The following is a 25,848-nucleotide window of genomic DNA, read 5'->3' on the forward strand; positions in this document are numbered from 1 at the left end:
TAGCCTAGGGCTGTTTTCTATTTTAGGTGGTAGCTGAATGAGACGATTTTGTGCAATAAGCTATAAAATTCATTCATGCCTTTTTTTCTTTGTGTTATAGGATGAAGGATGGAGGATGGCTTATCTCATCTTCAGATGTGTGTCCTGTGAACCTTTAAATTGCTGAAGGTTATAAACTCACGATTATCAATATGTGCAATCATAATGTCATCTATCAGTATGGCAGCACTTTAAAACACCCACCTTTTCAGTGACCGGCGTACAGAACTGTGAGCTGTAGAACAATAAGCTCACAAATTGTTGTGCCAAGAACACATGACGCCCACCCAGAAAGCAAACTCTTGCAAATATTTTCAAATGAATTAACTTGAAAACATCCAACAAGAAAATCATGCCTGACCTTAAAAAAAAGTAAAAAACAAACAAACATCAGTTTGCTCTTAGAGTGACTTTATTTATTTTCACCTTGCCTTTTAATTAGAGCCAGATATCTGTTTGCACCATCACATGCTGCCATGACTCAACCCAATGTTACAGTTGTTTCGGCTAATATCTCTGGAGGATCCGGATTGGGTAATCTGTACCGCCCGTTTTCTGTGTTCAGTGTTCTCACGCTCACTTTGCTGGCCATGCTAGTGGTGGCAACCTTTGTATGGAATCTTCTGGTTTTGTTGACCATCCTGAGGGTGCGCACCTTCCATCGTGTTCCCCACAATCTGGTTGCCTCCATGGCTATCTCAGATGTGATGGTTGCAGGACTGGTTATGCCCCTAAGTCTAGTTAGGGAGCTTTATGGTCGTCGGTGGATTCTGGGTCGGGCCCTGTGTCAGGTCTGGATCTCCTGCGATGTACTCTGTTGCACAGCCAGTATCTGGAATGTGACGGCCATTGCCCTAGATCGTTATTGGTCCATAACACGCCACCTGGAGTACACATTAAAAACACGCAAACGAATCTCCAATGTGATGATCTGCCTCACATGGCTACTCTCCTCTGTTATCTCACTTTCTCCACTTTTTGGTTGGGGTGAGACTTACTCAGAAGACAGCCTGACTTGTCAAGTAAGCCAGGAGCCCTCCTACACAGTCTTCTCCACTTTTGGAGCTTTTTACCTGCCCCTCTGCGTGGTGCTCTTTGTCTATTGGAAGATATACAAGGCTGCCAAGTTCCGCATTGGCTCTCGCAAGACCAACACCATCACACCCATGGCTGAGGTCATAGAGGTAAAAAAAGATGATATAAGATTATGTATACACAGTGGCAAGAATAAGTTTGTGTTCTCCTTGAAATTCAATTATCTCTACCTGGATTTCTGCATTGATTACTCAAAAAATGTGGTCTGATCTTTAATTCACAATTACAGATAAACACAATCTGACTAAACTACACTGTAAAAAATGACCGTGATTTTAACAGTAAAAGACTGTAAAAATGCTGCAGTGAAAAACTGTCAATTGGTTTACAGAAAGTTTCCGTACTATATACGGTGAATAACTGTGATAAATCTAATGGTACATTTAATGTAATTTTACGGTAAAATACCGTTAAATTCACAGTTTTTGGAAGTGAAAAATAACAATTCATTGTAAAATTTACAGTGAAAAACCGTAAACTGACATTCCCACAATTCCCTGCGTGACACTTCATATTTGATATATTTTCGTTGAAATAACTCTGTTTCTTCTTAGTTTTTCTATTTTTTTTCTAATCAGTTATGTACATTAGGGTTTTATGTTACATATAATGTTGTTAAATTAATGTTTATTGCATTTTTAAAATTTCATGCATGTTACCATGATGGTGTTTAGTGTGTGTGTGAATGACACTGTTTGCACCTTCTATATATTAGCATTGTCCTCCTCAGCTTATGGAAAAGCTGCTTGTGATGAACTTTGATTCATCATGTGACTCTTACCACTGTGTTTGGTGACTGTCAGTGTATTATAAAGGTACAAAACAAATATTAGTACTTCATTAGGTTGGTAAATTAACATTATATCAGTTAATGAAATGTTATTTTACTGTAAATTTAACAGATTTTTTTTTTTTACGTCGCTACTGTATTTTTTACAGTAAAATCCTGGCAACCACAGCTGCCGGTTTTTTACCGTAAATTTTACTGGGATTTTTTTTTACAGTGTAATAACACAAATAACTGTAATTGTTTACATTTTATTGAATACATTGAGCAGTCATCCACAATGCAGGGTGCAGAAAGTAAGTGAAACATTGAATTTTATAACTTGTAGATCCTCCATTAGCAGCTTCCCACAAATGTTTCAGATGAGAAATTCTAGGTCATCTTGATAGCACAGTCCTCTTTAGGTTATGTCACATGCAACATCTGAATTGGGTCATCTGAACAGGAAAAATATGCCTTTTTTTCAACCATTCTTTAGTAGGTATAATCATTCTTTGGTATAATTTGCATCATTGTCTTGTTGCATCACCCAGCATCTCTAAAGCTTGAAGTCATTAGCTTCTGTCCCAACATTCTACCGTAAAATGTCTGGATAGACTTTGCAATTGTTAATGGAACAATGAATTATAAAGTATCCAGGCACTGAGGCAGAAAAGCAGCTTTAAACCAAGATGCTCCGTCCACCACGTTTCACATTTGAGATGAGGTTTTGAAGTTGATGTGCAGAGCCCCCCTTTTTTTTTAAATAAAACGTGAATTTTTTTGTATTGTTTTGTCAAATCTATTCAACTATTGTCTCAACTGTTCACAGAGAATTTTCCCAGAAGTGTGCCGTTATTGTGTGCAACCCACACTTTCAATCTCATCTCCTTAATTGAATCCAATTGGCCTTGGCAGTCACAACAGAGTTTCACTTACTTTTCCCTGCATGCCCTGTCAAGGGTCACTCAATGTCTTCAATAAAAAATTGAAAAGTACAATTTGTTTATTAGTTGAGTTAGATTATGTTTGTTTTTAATTGTGACTTAGATGAAGATCAGACCACATTTTATAAATAATATATAGAAATTCAGATATTTTCAAAGGGTTCTCAAATGTATTTTTGGTGTTGTACTGTATACCATTTACCAATCCTCTCCTGTGTCATGTTGGATAGTAAAGTGTACATCTCACTTGAAGTAATGGGTCAGGTTTTCCTACTCTTTTATCAATTCTGTGAATTGGGACATTATTTTTTTATGTATACTATGTTTTCACCTACTATAGGGGTGAAAGTATGCTTATTCAGGTGCAGCTAGTCACTGCCTGAAGGAACTAATCAATTGCAAAAATAATTCAGTGAGCCACTCATAAAGGCAGACACTTATATCATTAACAAATAAATCACCATTTTCAAATGAATAGGTTGAATGATTCAGTAATGCCTCACATTTATAAAGACAGCCACCAAGCAGCAGAACAGTATAACCTGCAAAAAGAGTTACTAAAAATCCCCACCACTAATGCACGGACAGTCTATCATTAGAAAGGTATTTTCTCAGTAGGTACTCTCAACCCACAGGAGCTGACACCTGGCCCCACATTGACACATTCCCTCCCAACACACACGTGTGCTCAGAGTGAGAGAAAAGGGTATAATTAGAAGCAGCTTCTCACTATGCGTTTGGAGTGCATTATTCTCACTAACGTACACTGATCCAAGAATCAATTTATTGCCCGGTTGCCTCCTTTATCTGTTGAAACGCACAAGCAAACATACACAGTAATTGTTTTGTTCTGCCACAGTACTACGCTCACTCACCAACAGCCTTTCAAACAAAAAGCTACTAAAGCAAATTTAAATATTCATTTTAAAGATTCAAGATGCAAAACACAAGGCAAACAATGTTTATATACTGTAGTGTTCTGTATTGTTGTAGTGTAGGATTTTGTCAAAGCAAATGGGTAAATATATTTTATACAACAGTTAGTTCCAGTCCTCTAATTATATTGGATAAGCTGCCAATAGTTCATATAACAGTACTGGGATGTTTAAAGGTGCCATCAAATTGAAAATTGAATTTACCTCGGCATAGTTGAATAACAAGAGTTCAGTAAATGGAAATGACAGTGAGTCTCAAAATCCATTGTTTCCTCCTTGTGTAAATCTCATTTGTTTAAAAGACCAATGAAGAACAGGTGAATCTCAACATAACAAAGACTGTTACGTAACAGTCGGGATCATTAATATGTACGCCTCCAATATTTGCATATGCCAGCCAATGATCGAAGCATTACACAAGGGCAGCCAGTATTAACATCTGGATCTGTGCACAGCTGAATCATCAGACTAGGTAAGCAAGCAAGAACAATAGCGAAAAATGGCAGATGGAGCAATAATAACTGACATGATCCATGATAACATTTTTAGTGATATTTGTAAATTGTCTTTCTAAATGTTTCGTTAGCATGTTGCTAACGTAATGTACTGTTAAATGTGATTAAAGTTACCATCGTTAGTTACTGTATTCACCGAGACAAGAGCTGTCCCTATTTTCATTTTTAAACGCTTTAAACGCTAGTCTGTATAATGCATAAACAACTTCATTCTTTATAAATCTCTCCAACAATGTGTAATGTTAACTTTAGCCACGGAGCACTATCAAACTCATTCAGAATCAATGTAAACATCAAAATAAACACTGTACTTACGCAATTAGACATGTTGCATGATGAACACTTTGTAAAGATCCATTTTGAGGGTTATATTAGCTATGTAAACTTTGTTTATGCACTGTTTAAGGCAAGCGCAAGCTCCGTGGGCGGGGAGCGTGAGCATTTAAAGGGGCCGCAGCCTAAATCAGCTCATATTTAATGATGCCCCAAAATAGGCAGTTAAAAAAATTAATTTAAAAAAATCTATGGTGTATTTTGAGCTGTAACTACAGACACATTCAGGGGACACCTTAGGCTTATATTACATCTTTTAAAAAGACGTTCTACGGCACCTTTAACAATATATCACTCTGCTTCTCTGTGTTTGCAGCATTCCAGATTAGAGTATGTGAGCAGTACGGAAGCGGAGTGGTGTGGTTTTAACCTGCTGTCACTTAGCAACACGTAAAGCTTAATGCAGACTTCTTTGTTGATAACTCTGTCATAAGGAACTTTGTGAGCAAATACAGGAAATATAAATATATTCTCTTGATTTAGAATATTCTCACCTCTGCTTTCAAAGGGAAATGATGTGAGATTGGTCACACAACGTTGTGTTGCAGAAGCTACCTCAGTCTCACAAAGCTGGGGAAAGACGCTTCTTTCCAACACTATTTTCCAACATTAATGTATGTACTGTATGTGAAATAGTCTCAGATATTTTAGTCCAGTAATTGCTTTATGTAAAAGATCAGGGGCGTTTCCTCCGTGGAGGCAAGGGAGGCAGTGCCCCCTCAAAAAATTAAGATGAGAAAATAATCCATATTACAAAAATAAAACAACGCAAATATTACAGAATATGACAATAAAAAGTGTACAAGTCACTCGTTTTTCTAAAGGAACACTTAAAACCCACTTAGATATCACCGCTTTGTCACATCAAATCCAAATGTCAAAAGACCTGAAAACACGATGACTGCAGGGGTTTTAGTGAGCAATCAATCTTCGTGTCTGTGACAGTGTTTACCGAGCATGACTGATGATCTGAAATAAGTTGACTGTTAAAAAGAACAGATGAAAATCAACACACAAATAAAATATATTGTTTAAATTGTTACTGCCTTTAGTTATTATTTTGGAATAAATGTAAAAGTGCTTTAAACTAACTTGATGAGATTGACTTGGTTTTAATAAATAGAACATTCATTACATTGTTAATGTAAAAATACGAAATAGAATTATATTTGGTTTCTTTTTTTTTCTTTTTAAAGTAATGCTCATTTAACAAGGAAAATGTGACAAGTAACGGATATGAATTTACATTTGATTTATAAAAAATAAAGGTAACACTTTACAATAAGTTTCATTAGTTAAACATAAGTGAATGTGTTAACTAACATGAACTTACCATGAGCAATACATTTGTTACTGTATTTACTAATCTTTGTTAATGTCAGTTAATGAAAATACAGTTGTGCATTGTTTGTTCATGTTAGTTCACAGTGCATTAACTAATGTTAACAAGATTTTAATAATGTATTAGTAAATGTTTAAATTAACATTAACAAAGATTAATAAATGCTGTAGAAGTGCAGTTCATTATTAGTTCATGTTAACTAATGTTAACTAATGAACCTTATTTTAAATTGTTACCAAAATAAAAAACTGCGAGGTCATTGTTTGCTGCCTCATTTCAGAACACCACTGCACACCACTGTAAATGATATAGGCTTGCTTTCACAGAGCTTTTATAAATGTGCCTTAGAAAAAAACATTACTGGTGTGCATTTTGAGACAAAATGGGACATTGAGTCAAGTTGCTTTCACTTAAGACAGCTCAAACATGCATTTTAGTCTAGGACTAGCTTAAACCTTGTCTGTGAAACCAGGGGATATTCTGAGTTATAGAACGGAAATATTTAAATTTATGCTTTTCAGAATCTTCTGTAACAGGTTGAGTAAATGGATACCTGTTATGCAAGTATTGCTTAAAGATCAGTGTCGGAAAAATGGGATGTCTAGACAGAAATATGTACAAAAAGAAATATGTACTGCCTTTCAAAGTTACACTGCTTCAAAGTTTTAATTAAATGTTGAAAGATTTGATATGAATGTTACACTCCTTTTTCTCTGAATCTGTGCATATTGATATAAACCCATGTGGCACAGGACAGATCACAGAAACTCAATTTCACTCTCAAAATGTGTAGTTTCTCCCTTATGCCCACCAATGAAGTACCTAATAGTTGACTGATACCGATACATTTCATCTTTTTATTTACTGCCAGGTAAAGGAGGCCGAACGGCAGCCACAGATGGCTTTCACGGTTCGTCATGCAACCGTATCGTTCCAGACGGATGGCGAGACATGGCGAGAGCAAAAAGAGAGGAGAGCGGCTCTGATGGTGGGGATCCTGATTGGTGTATTTGTGCTCTGCTGGATTCCTTTTTTCCTTGCTGAGCTCATCATTCCACTCTGTTCGTGCGACATCCCACCTGTCTGGAAAAGTGTCTTTCTCTGGCTGGGTTACTCAAACTCCTTCTTCAACCCACTCATTTACACAGCCTTTAATAAGAACTACAACAACGCCTTTAGAAATCTTTTTTCCAGACAGCGATGAGGAACAGAAGGAACTATGAATGGAATGAAAACCTTTGGGTTTTATGAGTAGAAAGTGAGAAGAACGTTAAAAGAAGCCGTCTTCTCACTTCAGAATCGCACAGAAGCGATATAAAAGCAAAGCCATGAATGCACTGGCTCTAAATGCTGTTCCAGGAGGAAGGGAGGATTGCCAACCCACATCAAGAAATTGCAGGCCTAGTGATGTCTCTAGTGATCACATCTTCACCTGCTGGTCATATATCTGTCAAAATATGGTGGCTGCTGACGTCTTCATGGTTAGACAAGTTGGCCATCGTCTGTTAAATCAGCAGTGCTGAGATAATGCAAGTGTTCCCTTTAGCAAAACTGAACCACTGATTCAGACACTGAAGTAACTGTCCGTATCCCTCACCATCGCTGTGAACTCTTGAGAGAGAAAACAGTTACTGGTTTCACTGTTCTGAAGGGTGTGAAACATCAAAGCCATTTTGGTCACAAGTAGGCATATGTACACTTTATGAAAATCTGGCCTAATTCATATCCTTTCACTCCTTCCAAAATGAATTGGCTAAGGAGCAATTTATACTTCCATCCCATTTCCTTTCATTAAAGTCAAGAAAAGAAAGTCGATGCGCAAAAGATGAACAAAGGCAAGACATTATTTCAGGTAGAGACATGGTGAAATTAAGTTTTCGTTCAGAAAAAACAGGACATTAGATCACCTGACATAGACCACCTGACATAGACCACTCTCAATTGGTCCTTCCAGTCTCTTCATCTCAATTACTCAAAATAATTTCTCAGATGAAACTTAGATTCTGTTAGTCAGATGTTTTGCATGGTCATCTGTTTAGAGAGGTTTTAGATACAATCAGCCCCACTCTCTTAACTATAATAAACAGCTCCTTAATAAACAGGGTATTTCCAGAAAGTTTTAAACATGTTATCGTACAGCCTCTATTGAAAGGACCTCATCTTGACCGTACCGTGGATAACAACTACAGGCCTATCTCTAAACTTTGTTTCATTTCAAAGGTTTTGGAAAGTTGCACTTTTACAGTTTACTTCATACCCGAATACTTTTAATGTTCTAGACCCATTGTGTTCTAGACCCCAATGTTCTAAGTCACGAATGACATTTTGCTGTCTGTCGATTCTGGGTCTTCTGCTATCCAAATTCTTTTAGATTTGAGTGCTGCATTTGACACTATCAATCACAACATTCTTTTGAAATGTCTTTAGTGTGGTGTTGGAGTCCAGGACCTAGTGGTTCGCCTCATACTTAAAGGGGAGGAATTTCTCTGTAAATATCGGGTCATTCACTTCACCCTCCGTGCCTATTCATTGCGGTGTTCCACAGGGATCCATTTTTGGCCCTCTTTTATTCTCCCTCTACATGCTCCCTTTAGGCTCAATATTCCAGAAATATAACATGAATTATCATTGTTACACTGACGACATCCAACTATATCTTGCAATCAAACAAGGAAATTACTTCATGCCTCAATGAAGTCAAGTCCTGGATGACAAATAACTCACTGCAACTGAATGTAAATAAAACCGAAGTGCTTCTACTGGGTCCTGCTGCTACCAACAACTCTGTTAAAACACAGTTAGGTTCTTTTAGCAACAACCTGCACAATAATGAAAAAATCTTGGTGTCTATTTTGACCCTCTTTTCCAATTTGACAAGCACATAAATGCAGTTCTAAAGAGTAGCTTTTTTTTCAACTTAGATCTGTAGCAAAAGTGAAGCACCTTCTTTCTAGTAAAGACCTTGAAATTGTGATCCATGCACTAATTTCTTCTCGATTGGACTACTGCAACTCTTTATGTTGGCCTACCTCAATCCATACTGTCTCGGTTACAGATGGTTCAGAACTCGGTAGCCAAATTGCTGACAGGAACTAAAAAAAGGATCATATCTCCCCTGTCCCTGCCTCATTGCATTGAATTTAGAGTCGACTTTAAGATCCTTCTTTTCGCATACAAAGCATTGCACAACTTGGCCCCCAGATTATATTTCTGACCTTATTAAGCCATACACAACTGTTAGGTCATTAAGATCTTGTGATCAGTTACTTTTATCTGTCCCTTGTTCTCGTTGCAAATCTAAAGATGATCAAGCTTTCTCTGTAGCTGCCCCAAAGCTCTGGAACAGTCTGTCTTGTGTATCAGGGCTTCTCCATCACTGGATGTTTTTAAAACCAGTTTAAAGACTTATTTTTTACTCTTTAGCATTCGAGTGATGCTGTGCATGTATATGTGTATATGTATATATAATTTTTTTATAGTTGGTGTTCCATCTTATGTATGTATATACAATTTGTTTGACTGACTTTGATATTTGACTTTTATCTCCATTTTTCCCCCTCCTTGTCTATTTTAATTTCTGATTTACTGTAAAGCACTCTGGATCAACTAAAGTTGTTAAATTTGTGCTATATAAATAAAATTTGACTTGACATGACTTGCGCAGATGAAAGAAAGACTATTAAACAAAATGGTGGTTATAAATGACTTAATAAATGCCTTTGTTTCCAAGCAGCACATCTCTGAATTTATGTACATTATCCTGAATGGATTCAGCTTTCCTTTTTGTAAGCTACCAGTAGCAAAGTAAACTGGAATAGGGACATTACATGGAACGAAATGTAAACATGCCTGTAATTACTCTGTGATGGGAGCTATGCTACAATTAAATAAAATATATGGACTGATCATGCATTCAAGTTTATTAAAGATTCAGAAAATGATCACTCTGTTGGTTATCAGTAATTGATGCTGAAAACCATCTGATTTTGTATTGCCAGAAGCCTGTCCACACATCTCGAGTTTGTGATAGCTGTCCTCACTGTAATGGCTACTTTAACTTGTAAAAATACCTTGTTAACACGAAGCTAAACAAGATGTTCTGTGACAGCTTTGTTATGCCTCTAGCAGATAACCCAATGCTTCCAATGCATGTGCAGAGAATCACAATAAGTATGAGAGCACTGATATCACTCCATCTCTTTGAAATATTTTCCATGTATCATGTCTGTCCATCACTTTTTCAGTTCATCCATTAATATTACACTCAGCCTCAGGGCAGCACAAAATTTTACTTTCTTTGCTTGTGTGTGTTTGAGAATGAAAAAATGCCTGTGGTGAGACTAGTACTCAAGCTTGCCAATGGTTAAAAAAACGAGAGCCATATACTGAGACATAAAAAAGGAAATGGAAAGGCAATTAGTGAGATCATAAATATGCTATCTCTTGATGTTTTTAATTAGAACATGACAGAGGACATTCTTAAAATTCTGACACAATCACACTGTTCAAGTATCACACTGTACCTTCATAAATTTTGCACTGTCAGTATCATTAAATACACGAACACAGCACGCAACCTGTGTAGATGACAGCTTGTCTTTCATATCAGTATATGCATTTCTATATCCAGTTTGTCCTAAACAGACAATAATAACTGTAAGAATAAAACAGTCTCTTCTTCATTTTAATTAACTCATTTTCTGTCAGTGTTTGACATTTTGCGTTTTTCCCTTAAATGCTGAAAGTAATACAGCAAGTGAAAGTTTCAGTAACTGCTGGGCTCATGTCTTGCATATAACCAGGGATGGGCAAAAATACATCAAAATGTATTTTAAAATAAAATACCAAATACCTTAATTTTAAATGTATCAAAATAAGCTACAATATACAGCAGCCACACCATGTATCAAAATAAACTACTGTATTTTTGTATTTTGAAAATACTACAAAATACTTTTACAATGGAGCATGAAATTTCTTCGCAAACCGTAGATCACTGACAAGCTACGCAATATCGCGTTCATTATCGAAGACGATTCATCTGCGATAATGAACGCAATATTGCGTGGCTTGTCAGTGATCTACGGCTCTGTCTATTAAATGCCGCTCCATTTGAAAGCAGGTGATGGCGATTTAGCGGTAATCAGGGAACCGGCTTTACTGACGAAATGCGCGTGACAATCGCATGCGATATATCGCCCAGCCCTAGAATAGGCTTTGCAAGATTATTCTTGATAACATTTGCAGTAGAGAAATCAGATGTTTAATTTGTCTAATCTTCATTCATTAAATTCATACAATATTTAGCTTGTTAGTAATGGATTGCACCGTCGACTATTGATTGAATCAGTCGTTGTTTAGCAACCAAAAAAAAAAAAAAAAAAAATTAAATTGCTAACTTCTCCACTGATAAATAATAACTTTTTTATAATAAACATAAAATTGCATATCGTTATTTATCTCCAAATATACCAGACCATCTTACTCTATCCAACATCGATTTTGCGGTTAAATAACAAAAATGAGGTGTTATTTTACAATGAGGTGTTAAATAACAAAAATAAGATGTTATTTAACATATATTTCCTAAAATTAATAGTAAGGCGCAGTTATTAAAAATAACAGGTTAATCATGTTGAAATTTAGGTGTAAATTAACAGAAACCTTTAACAGTGTAACGCAATCTACCAAGAGCAGTGCAAATTAGAGTTGGGTCACAAATAAACAGAACTGAATCCTGATGCTGATGTTCTCATCAGGTGCGGGTCGACACAGGCATAACTTAACATGTAATCTGACAAACACATACACATATACTGTATAATATAGTTTGTATATATGATATGTTCGGATAAGGTCTTATTAAATTAATAATCCTTCTACCACGTGCTCTCTGTTCTCTGTGGTGTCTCCTCCTAACAGCAACAATTGCAGCCATGTCACAAAATGGGTTCAGACATGCTTTTTTAGGGCGTTAAATAATGGTGCAAATAAACATTAGTAAATCGCATCGTGAGATTCATTTAAATACTCTCCTCACATAAATTTTGCATCTGAAAGGGAAACTCCTAAAAATGCATATGCAATAAGGTCAGCTGCAAACACAACTCATTCACGCGTTTTCAGCACTAATTTTATACTGCGTGTCTTTAGTAAATCCCAACAGTAGATTTTTAACGCCAAAAGAGGGTTTGCGTTGGCACAAGCTGTTATTAAATCTGGCCTTAAGTCTTTTTGTTTGAATCTCTTTTTCTTGATTTACAGCGAGTACCATGTTTTACCATGACTAATATTGATCTAGCTTACTGCAGTGTGCAACAAGTGTCTCATAGTGTACCAACATTCATTGCACAAATGTATCTAATATGATAAGCAGCGCTGCTTTACCCTACATGCACATGACCGATAGAAGCGGAAGCGGCGACTGGGGCATAATAAAAGATCCGCTGCTGTCGAGCTGTGTGTCAATACGACGTGAAGACAATACATGCCATGATTCCATGAACTCAAGGTGTCATCGAGCAATTTGAATTAGCGATCTTTAGAGGCAAACATTTACATAACGTGGCTTTAACAGAACAAATATTCACATATCCCTGTGATCTCCCAGATGAAAGTTAGTTTTAAAGTAACCAACAGTTTAATGTTTGTGTAACGAGGCAGACTAGGGGAGATCCATTTGCAGCTTTTATTTAGAAAAACGTAGTCGTACAGGCAGGGGTCAGATACCAGCAAAGACAGTGTCGGAGGCAGAACAAACTCATCGGGACAGGCGGCAGGCAAGACGGGGTAAACAGGCAGAGATGTCAGTAGGCAGGCGGCGGGCAGTTGACAGGGGTAACAGGCAGTCCAAGGTCAAACACAAGAGAACAAAACACTAGGAAAACACTCAGAATTGTTGCCAGGGCAAAACAAGACTTCGCAAAGCATGATGGGGTGTGTGTGTCTTTTATAGTCCGGGGAAGACAAGGTTCAGGTGGCAGTGTAATCAGTCCAGGTATGGGGATGGGAAATGTAGTCCAGGAATGGTTAGTATTCGGGCGAGGGTGCCCTCAGGTGGTGATCGGAGGGAGCCACAGAGGCCGAGTTTGTGACAGATTGCAAATGACTTGTAATTGCATCCTAATTTAGTTACTTGGTGTTTGGTAATCAAGGGCCTACTTTGCATCAGCAACACTGACTCAATGAAAACAACTCATTTATAAGAAGACAACTGACAGCACCTGTATCCATAGCAACTAGTTTTTAACCAATCATAAATATAGGGGGTTGCTGCTCGGTAATGTTTTCAAGAACATTATGTAAATTGGTAAACTATTTAGCCTAGGCTACTAAAATGAACACCAAACAAGAAAAAATTAACTGTTAAAAATTATAGCAATTCATGCTAAAAATTTATGGAAAGCTGGCAGCCTGCATGTTTCTTGACCATCTTCTTCCATATTGATCAATTTTCTGTTCTGATCGTAACAAGTAAGCACCAATCAGAAGCTGCAATTTTATGATGTCATCATGTAGACATCTTACAGAGTATTTTACAGTATTTTAAAAATACAAAAATACAAAACACTAAAGTATTTTGATACAAAATACGAAGCCATTTTCATCAACCCTATCAAATACAAATTACAAAATACTATTTTGTATTTGAAATACATAATACTGCCCATCCCTGCATATAACACGCCATACTAAAATGCAGAGCTCAAGTTAAAATTAGTTAAACTTATTTAAAAAGTTAAGCTTTCCGAGACATTGGTAACACTGTCATTTTTAAAGTTGACATGAAATGGAAGTTGCAATAGTCTTTTCTTCCCTATTATGGCGTATATCTAACTGAGTGAAATGGCTTCTCAAATGAGAAAAAAAAATGTACGATGAGACTTGATTTTGTTCATCATGAATTGAGTGGATTGTTGTGTTTTTCTATTGGTCGATCTCATGTGAGTGACAGGTTGTCCCCCCTTGCACTAGTAAACAAGTCATCAGGGAAGAGATGTCATAAAGATTACGAGGGCACATCAATTAAGAAAAAAATAATGTGCACAGATAAACCATATATAATAAATATTGCAATATTACATTAAAAAAAACAAGCAGTCAATTTTGATTTCACGGGGACTTTAAACGTGCAAATGTAATTGCCATGGCAGTCGGCCCTGTTTTAATATGTCAGGCCATTTAAAAAGAACACAGTGTGAAAAGCCTAACTGAAGAAAATATTAAATATCAGAATGCACCACATTTAAATGTGTAGCAGTGCTAGATGGTTCATCACATTTAACCTACTGTGAAGATATGTAAAACAATGCTTCTGTGTGCTTGCCTTTGATTAAAGGTGCCCTAGAATCAAAAATTGAATTTACCTTGGCATAGTTGAATAACAAGAGTTCAGTACATGGAAAAGACATACATTGAGTTTCAAACTCCATTGCTTCCTCCTTCTTATGTAAATCTCATTTGTTTAAAAGACCTCTGAAGAACAGGCGAATCTCAACATAACACCGACTGTTACGTAACAGTCGGGATCATTAATATGTATGACCCCAATATTTGCATATGCCAGCTCATGTTCAAGGCATTACACAAGGGCAGGCAGTATTAACGTCTGGATCTGTGCACAGCTGAATCATCAGACTAGGTAAGCAAGCAAGGACAACAGCGAAAAATGGCAGATGAAGCAATAATAACTGACATGATCCATGATAACATGATATTTTTAGTGATATTTGTAAATTGTCTTTCTAAATGTTTCGTTAGCATGTTGCTAATGTACTGTTAAATGTGGTTAAAGTTAGGCTATCATCGCTTCTTACTGTATTCACGGAGACAAGAGAGCTGTCGCTATTTTCATTTTTAAACACTTGCAGTCTGTATAATTCATAAACACAACTTCATTCTTTATAAATCTCTCCAACAGTGTAGCATTAGCCCGTTAGCCACGGAGCACTATCAAACTCATACAGAATCAAACTGGGCCAAGATTTAAAGGGGCCGCAGCCTGAATCGGTGAATAGTTAATGATGCCCCAAAATAGGCAAATAATAATAATAATAATAATAATAAAAAATCTATGGGGTATTTTGAGCTGAAACTTCACAGACACATTCAGGGGACACCTAGGACTTATATTACATCTTGTGAAAGAATGTTCTAGGGCACCTTTAAAATTCTTTCCTGACAATGTATTGAATTCCATCTTAACACAAGCTAGCTGGAATGTTGTTTCAGCATATCTGCTGTGATGAAAGCTGTGCTCTTCAACAAGATATAAGCATGTGGTACATGGTGTAGTTTATACTGTAACATTGTGTTGTTGGGTATGTATTTATTTAAAACTACAATGTCAAGGCTAGATGCCTTCAGAAGGAATGCATACAATGTAAAAAATTACATTTAGATAAAAAAAAAAAAAAAATAGACAGCAGTCCTTCATATTAACACAGTACATTGTTTTCTGTGGAAACGTTAAAGTCCTTGTCTTATTCCAACCAGCCAAATATATTTTCTTCAGCAGGAAAGAAAGTATATGGAACATAACATTTGTTTGCTTTTAAATTGGTACCAATGTGTTGTGTCTAGGAAGATGAAAGAGAAACAAGTATTGTCTGTACACTGGTGCAATGAAGAAATGTGTTGTAACTAGGCATGCAATTCACAGTGGAATGCACTGGAGGAAAAGGTGCTTTCATGGTAAATTTGTTCAGTAATCCGCACTATGCTCTTTAGAGACATTCGCTGAGAAAGAGAAACATGTTTACTTTTCATTGTTTTTCATTGAAGAGAGGTGAGTAGAAGACAAGGAATTCACATTATCACAAAGGCTTAATTACATTTAAAATGCTTTTTAGAGACGTTTTTAAATACTTATTTAGAAAAATATATCAGAAAAACAGTTGCTTAAAAGATAAAATCTCTAAACAACATGTAAATTTGATGTTAGGATATCTGATGCTCCTCTCACTGTTAACTTTGTGCTAAAATGTCTATGAAGTTCATAAGACAGATCTCTCTTCTACTTCCTCAAGGCGAAAACAATCATTCAACTTAACAACTTTTATGTTTTACAAAGGACACAGCAATATAAAAAATAAAAAAAAATATAAAATGTCACATGCTTGTATTTTAGCCAACAAATCAGCCAGTGACTGTGTCCTCATGTCCAACTGCAAGTTCATTCAAAAATGGTGAAAAAAAAACCCAAAAAGAATAAAGATCTATGTATTACTTTTGACAGTTTTATAGCTTTATTAGCAATAAAGTAATAAAACAATTTTAAAAAGTTCTAACTGCATATTCACATCAGCAAAACTTAAGTCTTTACCAAGGATGAGATTCACAGGAGACCAGATACACAAAAGCATAGACAAATAACACTTGACAGCAACTTAAGTTCATTGGAGGACACAATAGTGTCATTGTCCCACAGTGTGTCACAAAAGGAGACAGTCAAAAAGTATCAACATCTGACTTGAGTTATCCAACCCAGCATGCTCTCATGAGGAAAGTCACTTTACTTTTATCCATGTTTATACTCTGTTTACATTGTAGACACAGTGCAGTGATTCCAGGTTCTACATCATAACGCTGACTATTTGCCGGCTCCTGCGTCAACAAAACACGCATTTGTTGTGCTGCTCACGTGAACAGCGTCGCAAATACTGAGCCGGCGTTCTGACGTAGAACCCAGAAGCACTTCCCTGTATGTACAACGTAAACAGCATAGGAGAACGACAAGGAAGAGAAGAAATTGTTGAATGAAGTCATTATTTTTGTTTTGTTTTTGCACAGTATTCTCGTTGCTTCATAACATTAAGGTTGAACCACTGTAGTCACGTGGACTATTTTAATAATGTCTTTTCTACCTTAGGCCTTGACAGTGGTAAATAATAGCTTTCTATGGAGGGGTCAGAGAGTTCTCAGATTTGATCAAAAATATCTTAATTTGTGTTCCAAAGATGAATGAAGATCTTACGGGTGTGGAACGACATGAGGGTGGGTAATTAATGACAGAATTTTCATTTTTGGGTGAACTAACTCTTTAAAGGTGCCCTAGATTGTTTTTTTACAAGATGTAATATAAGTCCTAGGTGTCCCCTGAATGTGTCTGTGAAGTTTCAGCTCAAAATACCCCATATATTTTTTTTATTAATTTTTTTAACTGCCTATTTTGGGGCATCATTAACTATGCACTGATTTTTTCAGCTTGGCCCCTTTAAGAGATGCGCTTCCTCTGCCACACGAGCTCTTAACTATACATGGCATAAACACAGTTCACACAGCTAATATAACCCTCAAATGGATCTTTACAAGATGTTCGTCATGCATGCTGTATGCATGCTTCGAATTATGTGAGTAAAGTATTTATTTAGATGGTTACGTTTGATTCTGTGTTAGTTTGAGGCTATGCTCTGTGGCTAATGGGCTAAAGCTAACATTACACACTGTTGGAGAGATTTATAAAGAATGAAGTTGTGTTTATGAATTATACAGACTGCACGTGTTTAAAAATGAAAATAGCGACGGCTCTCGTCTCCGTGAATACAGTAAGAAACGATGGTAACTTTAACCTCATTTAACAGTATATTAGCAACATGCTAATGAAACATTTAGAAAGACAATTTACAAATATCACTAAAAATATCATGATATCATGGATCATGTCAGTTATTATTGCTCCATCTGCCATTTTTCGCTATTGTTCTTGCTTGCTTACCTTGTCTGTGCACAGATCCAGCCGTTAATACTGCCTTTCCTTGTCTAATGCGTCAAATGGGCTGGCATTATGCAAATATTGGGGTCATACATATTAATGATCCTGACTGTTACGTAACAGTCGGTGTTATGTTGAGATCCGAGTGTTTTCCGGAAGTCTTTTAAACAAATAAGATTTACATAAGAAGGAGGAAACAATGAGGTTTGAAACTCAATGTATGTCTTTTCCATGTACTGAACTCTTGTTATTCAACTATGCCGAGGAAAATTCAAATTCTGATTCTAGGGCACCTTTAAGTACCTGATTTGTCGACCAGCCTAAGAGGCTGATATGGGTTTATTTACACATATTGCTTTTGAAGTTTCTTCCATGTTTTTTGTTATTCAAACACGTTATAATATTCAAAGATGGACAAGATGCAGGTGTAAATGGTGCTGTGCCATGGAATCAGGAAAAGTGAGGCATTAAAATGAGTTAGCTTGCATTGTACAGCTCAAAACAAAATATCAGGCCCTGGATCTGAAGAGTCAGAAGCTAAAGTCAAAGGCATCACTGCATCACTGCAATAATTTATGGTGACGCATGGTGGACATAAAAGAGATGGTAGAGACAAAGAGGCAAAGTCAGCATAGAGCTCTTGAACAATCTCACCTCATGCTGGTCAGTAAGGGGGTTTGAAATACTCTAGATATGGTTATTAAAAATAACAAATGAATAATAATTTTCACATTCATACCACATTATAAATATACCTAAGCTTTGAAAACTCAAAGGAGTAGTAATTCATGGGAATTATGAATCAGTTAAAGTAAGCTGGTTTGAATAAAACTTTGTACCTCACCCCCAGTGACTCAACTTCCTGCTGAGTTAATGGCTTCCAAGAAAATCCAACAGGTTTAATTTTATTGGCAGTAGCAGTGACCACTGAGCTCATTTTTGATGCTGATGAGCTATTGTTATCCATGCCTAGCGTTGTCCAAAATGTTTGTTCTGTTAACATAAAGGCACATAATGACTGTGTAACCAAGCATTTTTCTAGGGTTTGCCTAACTGTAAATGATTAATAAACAAAGAGGAGACAAAAAAAGTGTTTAATGAATGTAAATCTTTTTTGCTCTCTTGAGGTGACAAGTGCCCCCTGCAGGCAAAAACATATTTCTGTAGAAAGCCCTGAAGAAATAAACATCACACTCATTGACAGGGCAAAGACACTAGAGGAATTGCATCCTAATTCGGCCTATTACAATTGTTTACATATGCTTGGTGCTTCCGTTCTAAATTTAGCTTCACATTGATTTGCTACCAAAATGGGGGATTGCAATATGTGACTCGAAATGTCACAGGCAGTCAATTCATCTTACACCCTTCTTTTATTCTTAATCAGTGAGAGTGACAGAGTAACTGACACAGAGGAAGGTGAGATTTAAGCAAAAACAGATCAACCTTGTGCATCCTGCATGTTTTATTTTCATTTATCAGTAAACACATGTTTGGTTTCTATTTTATAATTAAAATATCTCTTTCTGATACTGTCTGTTATTATTTTTATCCTAAAGCTTGATTAAAATCACCTTGAACCTGGAATCAACGAGAGTTTAGAAATATAGTATTTGTCAGTTGTTTTCTTGTCATGGTGAAGAATATTATTTGATTACATAATTTTCGAGACAGGCCACACCACTTTCATGAGGAAAAAGGCTGTAGCATACATTACACTGTAAAAAAAAATTACAAAATAATTTTGGCAGCTGTGGTTGCCAGAAACATTTTGTAAAAAATACAGAAAAACTGTTAACACATTTACAGAACAAACTGTAAATTTTACAATATAAAACTGTAATTTAAGAAAATTTGAATGTAAACCAATAAATTCAACAATACACACTACTACTAAAATCTGTTTTGTACTAGTGATGTGTCGTTCTTGAACGATTCGTTCATTTTGACTCGGGAAGAACGAGTCGCCTCGGGGGGTGATTCGTTCAGTCGCGCATGTGCAATATTCTACAGTTTCTGTACTGCTAGTAGTAGTTCACCTGATGATTCAATTGATTAGTTCATTTCATGAGTCTTTCGGGTTTTGAGTCGTTCCTTAATCACGTGACAGACCCATACGCTACCAGTGCCCAAGGAAGTCGACCGGAAGTTGAAGTCGGCCGGGTGCCGCCATCTTGTAGCAGAACTTCACTTGCGTTAGCATCCCCATTGACTCCCATTCATTTTGGCGTCACTTTGACAGTGAATAACTTTACATCTGAGGCGTTTAAAGACTCCATTTGTCCATTATTTATTTCCAAAGATACAAGACAATGTATAAAGGGCTCCATTACCTTCTATGTTACATTATGGCCCCGTAGAAACAGTTTTTGTAAAAATAAGCTAACGATTGCGTCATAACCACTCGACTCTCTGTCGCACAGAAGAGAAGTTACCGTACAGACAGGAGGAGAAGCTCGCAGCAATCGGGGAGACGTCAAGAGAGAAGCCTACTGGCGTTACATTTTTTAATACTATAAAAAATAATTAATCAGAATACTTACTCCTGCTCACTCACGCCAAAGAACTCCCCGCTCAAGCTCGCCGTCTCTGCGAGATTAACGATGGCAGTTTGCACGCACAGCTACTAGAAGATTTACATCTGTCAGACAGGTTGCTGGCGTCATCAAGCTTAGTTTGAGTCTGCGCGTCAGAAAGGGAAGTGCTAAAAATCGCTAAAAATGGGCTTCACTTGACTCAATTGAGTTCCAATGGGGTCGCTGTGTCCATTTCTTTTACTGTCTATGTACGCTACCAATGCATTCTGAGCCGGAAAGAGAATTGATTAGTTATTTTTATGAGTCTTTCGGGTTTTTGAGTCCTTCCTTAATCATGTGACAGATACGCTATGCTGTGTGACCCAAGCACATTATATTTATTAGTAAATAACGTTAACTCTCCAGTTTTGTTTGAGTTTGTGTTACAACTGTTAAAGCTGAAGTTATCATAACCTTGATGTTTTAAACTAACATGAATAATTCAAATTCAAAATGTTATTTGCTTTTAATTTATGTCATTATGTCCTTTTGGAGCAATCTTTTTATACAAATATTAGACCAATATGTCAAGTCTGCCTAGGAAAAGCACTTATAACAAACTGTGAACAAATGAACAAACTAGGCTATAAATACTTTGTATTGTAGGCTTGGATTATTATATTATTATATAGCCTAGTGTTTATTTACAGATAGACAGTCAAAAAGATAAATTAATCAATACTTTATTTATAACAGGGCTTTATTTATTTATAATAACACACCACAGATCCTCAAGAAACAGTAACAAAAACAGTGACAGAAATGTCAGAAATAGTGTATGGGTCTGTCATGTGTTTAAGGAACGACTCAAAAACCCGAAAGACTCATGAAATGAAATAATCAATTCTCTTACCGGCTCAGACTGCATTGGTTTAGCATGGGACTGCCTGTCACGTCATTAAGGAATGACTTAAACCCGAAGACTTGTCAGACAAGAGGTGAGGTGAGCTTAATCAGCTTGTCATAAACTGAAGACCCAGGTAATGAATCAATCATTTCTGAATCTTATAGCATTTTAGTTTTGTATTGTTTGTAGTGGGATCAACGTTTGCATAAGTAGTAGATGTGTTGGGGAAGTAACACGTAACATTTTAATTACATTTTGCTAAAATGAACGAAATGACTCCAAAAAAAGATTTGTTCATTTTGTTGAACGAGACTCAAAAGTCAGAGTCGGTAAAATGATCCGAACTTACCATCATTATTTTGTACATTTAACATATACTGACAACCACCATAATAATGCAGGTGGTAAAAGAGAAAGCCACATGAAGAATCATCACAAGTAGCTTTTCCACGAGCAGAAGTGTATATAGTAATATAAAGAAGGTGCAAAGAGTCATTCACGTAAACGCAAAACACCATCATGGTAACCCACAATACTTACCGCAATAACCATTCATTAAACAACAGATGATAACATAAAACCCAAATGTACATAACTGATAACAAAAACTATTAAGAAACACGATTATTTAAACAAAATACTTTAAAATGTGGAGTGTCACACAGGGAATTGTGGGAACATCATTTTACAGATTTTGACTGTAAATTATACATTGATTTTGTCTTTTTTACTTATAAAAATTGTAAAATGTATTTGCATAAATGTCTGGTAAGAGCTTTTACAGTTTTTCCCTGAACTTACTGTTAACCTATTTACATTTTTTCCCCATAGCGTTTTTACAATATTTTACCGTTAAAATCACATTAATTTTTTTTTACATCAAAGGGCAAGTTGCATAGCTGACCTGGTTTGCTTCTGTACAATCTTACTATAGTCTTGATTCCTATGGACCATATTTACTGTATTCTGTGCTTTTTAAAGGACAATATGACACTCTGCTGAAACCTGAAATCAGAGATTCACAAAAATAGTATGGGAATATCAGTGAGAATGTTTGTTTGTATTTTTGAGCAATATCACATTCTATATAGAAACCAGTCACAAGATTAATCATCATTTTGTTCACCATGATTCTGAGGTGTTCTAAAAATCCTTACTCTCTTTTTCTTTGATAAAGAATCATAAATGCTTCAGCTTCACATTGATTCTCCTCTTTCAGAAACTGATGTAGCATTAGTTCACTGAAGTTCTTGTTTGCGGGTCTTGAGAGTCTTTCAAGAGCGCTAAGCTCTTAAAGAGGTGATCTGAATGAGCCCGACTGATGACGAGCATTGAGATGTGTGTGAATTTCCCCAAAGAGGTGGCCATACTCCATTAGAATAAGAATGGCTCAGCTGGCTGATTGCAGGGTTTGGTGAATGTTCTCCAGCTTGTGTGGAGATATAATACTCTACTTATCAAAGATGTTTGCTTCCTTTAATTTCTATTTTTCAGATTTTATTGTATTTCTGGTGATTCACAGGCCATGCATAGTACAGTAAATCCCATAGCCACCAAACTCATCAACTTACAAAACTGCCAAATGATTAAATACACATAACTATAAATCCATTGAGTGGTGCCCTCATGCCTATTTTCAAACTGGAAGGTTTATAGATGTAAGTTGGTCAATCCAAATGTGTTTTATAAACCCAGGAAAACAACCTCATCTTTGATTAAGACTTGTGCAATGCCCTTAATTATACTGTGACATAACAGCGTTTTTTTTCTGAGAAATGTATATACACACAGCGACAGACATGTCAGATTCTTTTAAATTCTTCACATCCTAGATTCTCAGTTGAGTTCTATTCTTTGAATTCTTTCAAGCAGCAAGTTTGAATGAGTCATAAATGTGACAAGATTGTGAGATTCTGCATATTTCAGGTAAAAGGAAATTACACAACAGCAAAAAGGAAAAATTAAACATTTTATTTTTTGCAATTGTCCCCAAGTTCATGTTGAAGATAAGCAATCACTCTTCCCTGAAAGAAAAGTGCCAAAATATTCACACATATCTTTGGGAAAACAAAAAGTGAAAATCCTGTATCTGTACCTGTGGCTGGAACGTGATCTCATGAGAATACGTGTGTATTTTTACGTGAAGTGTGGTTCTACCACACGTACATTTACTAACGTTTTCATACACACAAAAACGTACAACATTGACGTATTTATGGCACTAAAGCGTACAAATACTTACGTATTAGCAGCTTAAAAAACGTAAAACATCTAACGTAAAGTGTGAATGTATATGAATTACCATGTATTAATATTAAAATCGTGGCTTTAATGATTCAAATATGTTGTGTTCAATTGTCATTAACGTTACATAATGTTAAACGAGACTACACTTTGAAACCTTAAAATTAATAACATTTCTATAATCGTTTTGTAATATTTTGCTGTGCGATTTTTTTCCTATGCAGTGACTGACAATACAACCATAAGATACACCAAAGCACAACATAAATTAACAAATCACACCCATTTTATTTGTTTGCTGTACTCCATATCTTTAGAATCCATATGTTTGCAAGGAACAGATTCAAATTCAGCCCTTTATCTGTCGATCTTCACCTTCATTCTCAGCAACAGCGACCGTCACAGTCAAAGCCCGCGCACGTTATGATTCAAATTTATAAAATAGCGCCAGTGCGCCTGCGCCACCCTCGAGAAGCGTTACGACATGGTTTACGGCACTGATATCGAACGCTCATTGGTTCTCACCTGCTTCGTCGCAGATTGCGATTTGCCGTGTTTCAGTGGATTGACATTTGAAATGAGTGCGCGCCTTCACGGAGAGAAGACATAGTTTCACGGATTAATAAATTATATTCTGCTCTGTACCCTATAAAAACTATTACGTTACAGCCAGAGAGGACTGCGACTGGAACTCATCATCATTTTAACTTTTGGTACCACTTTTGACATATTTGCAAAAAATAAATGATTGTGATTAACGTTACGCTTGTTTGTCTGTTTTTCATTTATTAACAGTATGTAGTTTTAAGAAATTGTTATGGGTAGGTTTAGGGGTAGGTGTAGGATAAGTGGCTCAAAATATCGTTTTAATGTCATATTTTTACTAAAATTGTCATTTTCCTACACATTTCTGTCCATTATGATTTATTCTTTTAACATTATGTATAAAATGGGTAGGTTTAGGTTCGGGGTGGGGTGGGGTTTAGGGATATTACAGTCATCTAAAAATGTTAAAAAGGGAACATTTATATATATTTTATACATATATTTTTATGACATGAAAGATTCGTAAATATTTTACGTTTTATTCGCAGTAAAAACGTAAGTATGTTTACGTTTTGGTGCCATAATTACGTCAGTATTTGTACGTTTTAGCACCATTCAAAACGTACAAATATGTACGTTTTGTGTCTTTTAAAGTTACGTATTAATAACTACGTATTCACCTAAAACATTAAAACACAATTTTTCCATTCTTTTTCACACAAGGATGGTGAAAAAAAAAACATATGTGCCATATATACCAATCAGACATACTCTAATTTTAAGGGATACTCCACCCAAAACCCAAAAATGAAAATTCTTTCATCATTTACTTATCCTCAGAAGAACACCTTTAGAATCAGGTTAATCAAAAAAACAAATGTAGACTCTAGTGTGCCTACAATTTCACTGATACTGAATTTAGTACCTTTACATCACTGGAATGGATAGAAGAGTTTTGGCAGATTCACCATAACACTTTTCCACTGTCTCTGTGTTAATTGGCACAGGGTCTGTTTAATCTCAGGCAGACTCTGAGTTCTAGCTGATCCTTGCCTATCCTTAGTTGGCTCTGTACAGCCACCAGATGAATTGGTATAGAGAGGAATGCTCACCAGATGGGGTGAAGTCCATCATCCCACCTGCTGATCTCTCTCCTGATCCCCCCTGCTCCTCCAGAATGTACAACTCCTACATCTAACAGGTTCAACTGTGTAGCTTATATGAAAAAAAAAAAAAAATGTTTTTTTAACATAATCATATCCACTGTGGTCCACATGTGGGTCCACAACTGAACAGCAAACAAACAAAAGAGAAACCAACAGAAAAAACAAGTGAAGTTCACAATGTAATTTCGGGAGGAGTGAACCCATCTAATCTTTCAATGAGTGAAATTCAAACATAATTTCAAGAGGAGGGAACCCACCCTGCTCTGGCATCAGTTGTTTCGATATCCCTCCACCTCCCTAGGCATCTCATCTACTCCTCTTCCAGGCACTAGTAGTCCCGGGGGTTATATCCAAGCTTGAGTTGAAGCTGCTTCCTCGAGCCCCTCCACAGCGTACAGCAAGCCAAATACGCTTAACCTTATCAGCTTAAAGATTTTATGAGGAAACAAACTCATGAAACTAAAATTCCACACAAGGTTCAATCAGTGACATAAGTGATAACAGGATAGCAAGAGTTTGTTTGTTCCAAATATACCACAGAGTAACAGCAGGGTTTAGATTTTGGTATTGCTTTTATGCTACAGTTCTCTAAACAAGAAGTTCATACTGAGTAGGCTCACTTATTTATTCAAAACACTATTGCAGGTCACTTTGCCTGTTTTGCATTATCAATGAAAATAGTTCCAAACAAAGCCACAGCAGATTTCACCACTGCGAGTCTCAGAGTAACACAGCTGTGGTGTTTTGTTCCTAAATGAATCAATGTTTTGAAGGAATCAGTTGA

General features: G+C 36.3%; 1 protein-coding gene across 1 annotated transcript; it reads left to right on the forward strand.

The window, feature by feature from the left end:
* Nucleotides 1-515: 515 nt before the first annotated feature.
* Nucleotides 516-7,176, forward strand: htr5ab (5-hydroxytryptamine (serotonin) receptor 5A, genome duplicate b). The gene is made up of 2 exons (XM_067401811.1): nucleotides 516-1,223; nucleotides 6,844-7,176. Exons 1-2 carry the CDS (start codon nucleotides 516-518, stop codon nucleotides 7,174-7,176), a joined length of 1,041 nt encoding a protein of 346 aa, XP_067257912.1.
* The last annotated feature ends 18,672 nt before the right edge of the window (nucleotides 7,177-25,848 follow it).

This window comes from Chanodichthys erythropterus, chromosome 11 (genome assembly GCF_024489055.1).
Source record: "Chanodichthys erythropterus isolate Z2021 chromosome 11, ASM2448905v1, whole genome shotgun sequence".
NCBI classification, from domain to species: Eukaryota; Metazoa; Chordata; class Actinopteri; order Cypriniformes; family Xenocyprididae; genus Chanodichthys; species Chanodichthys erythropterus.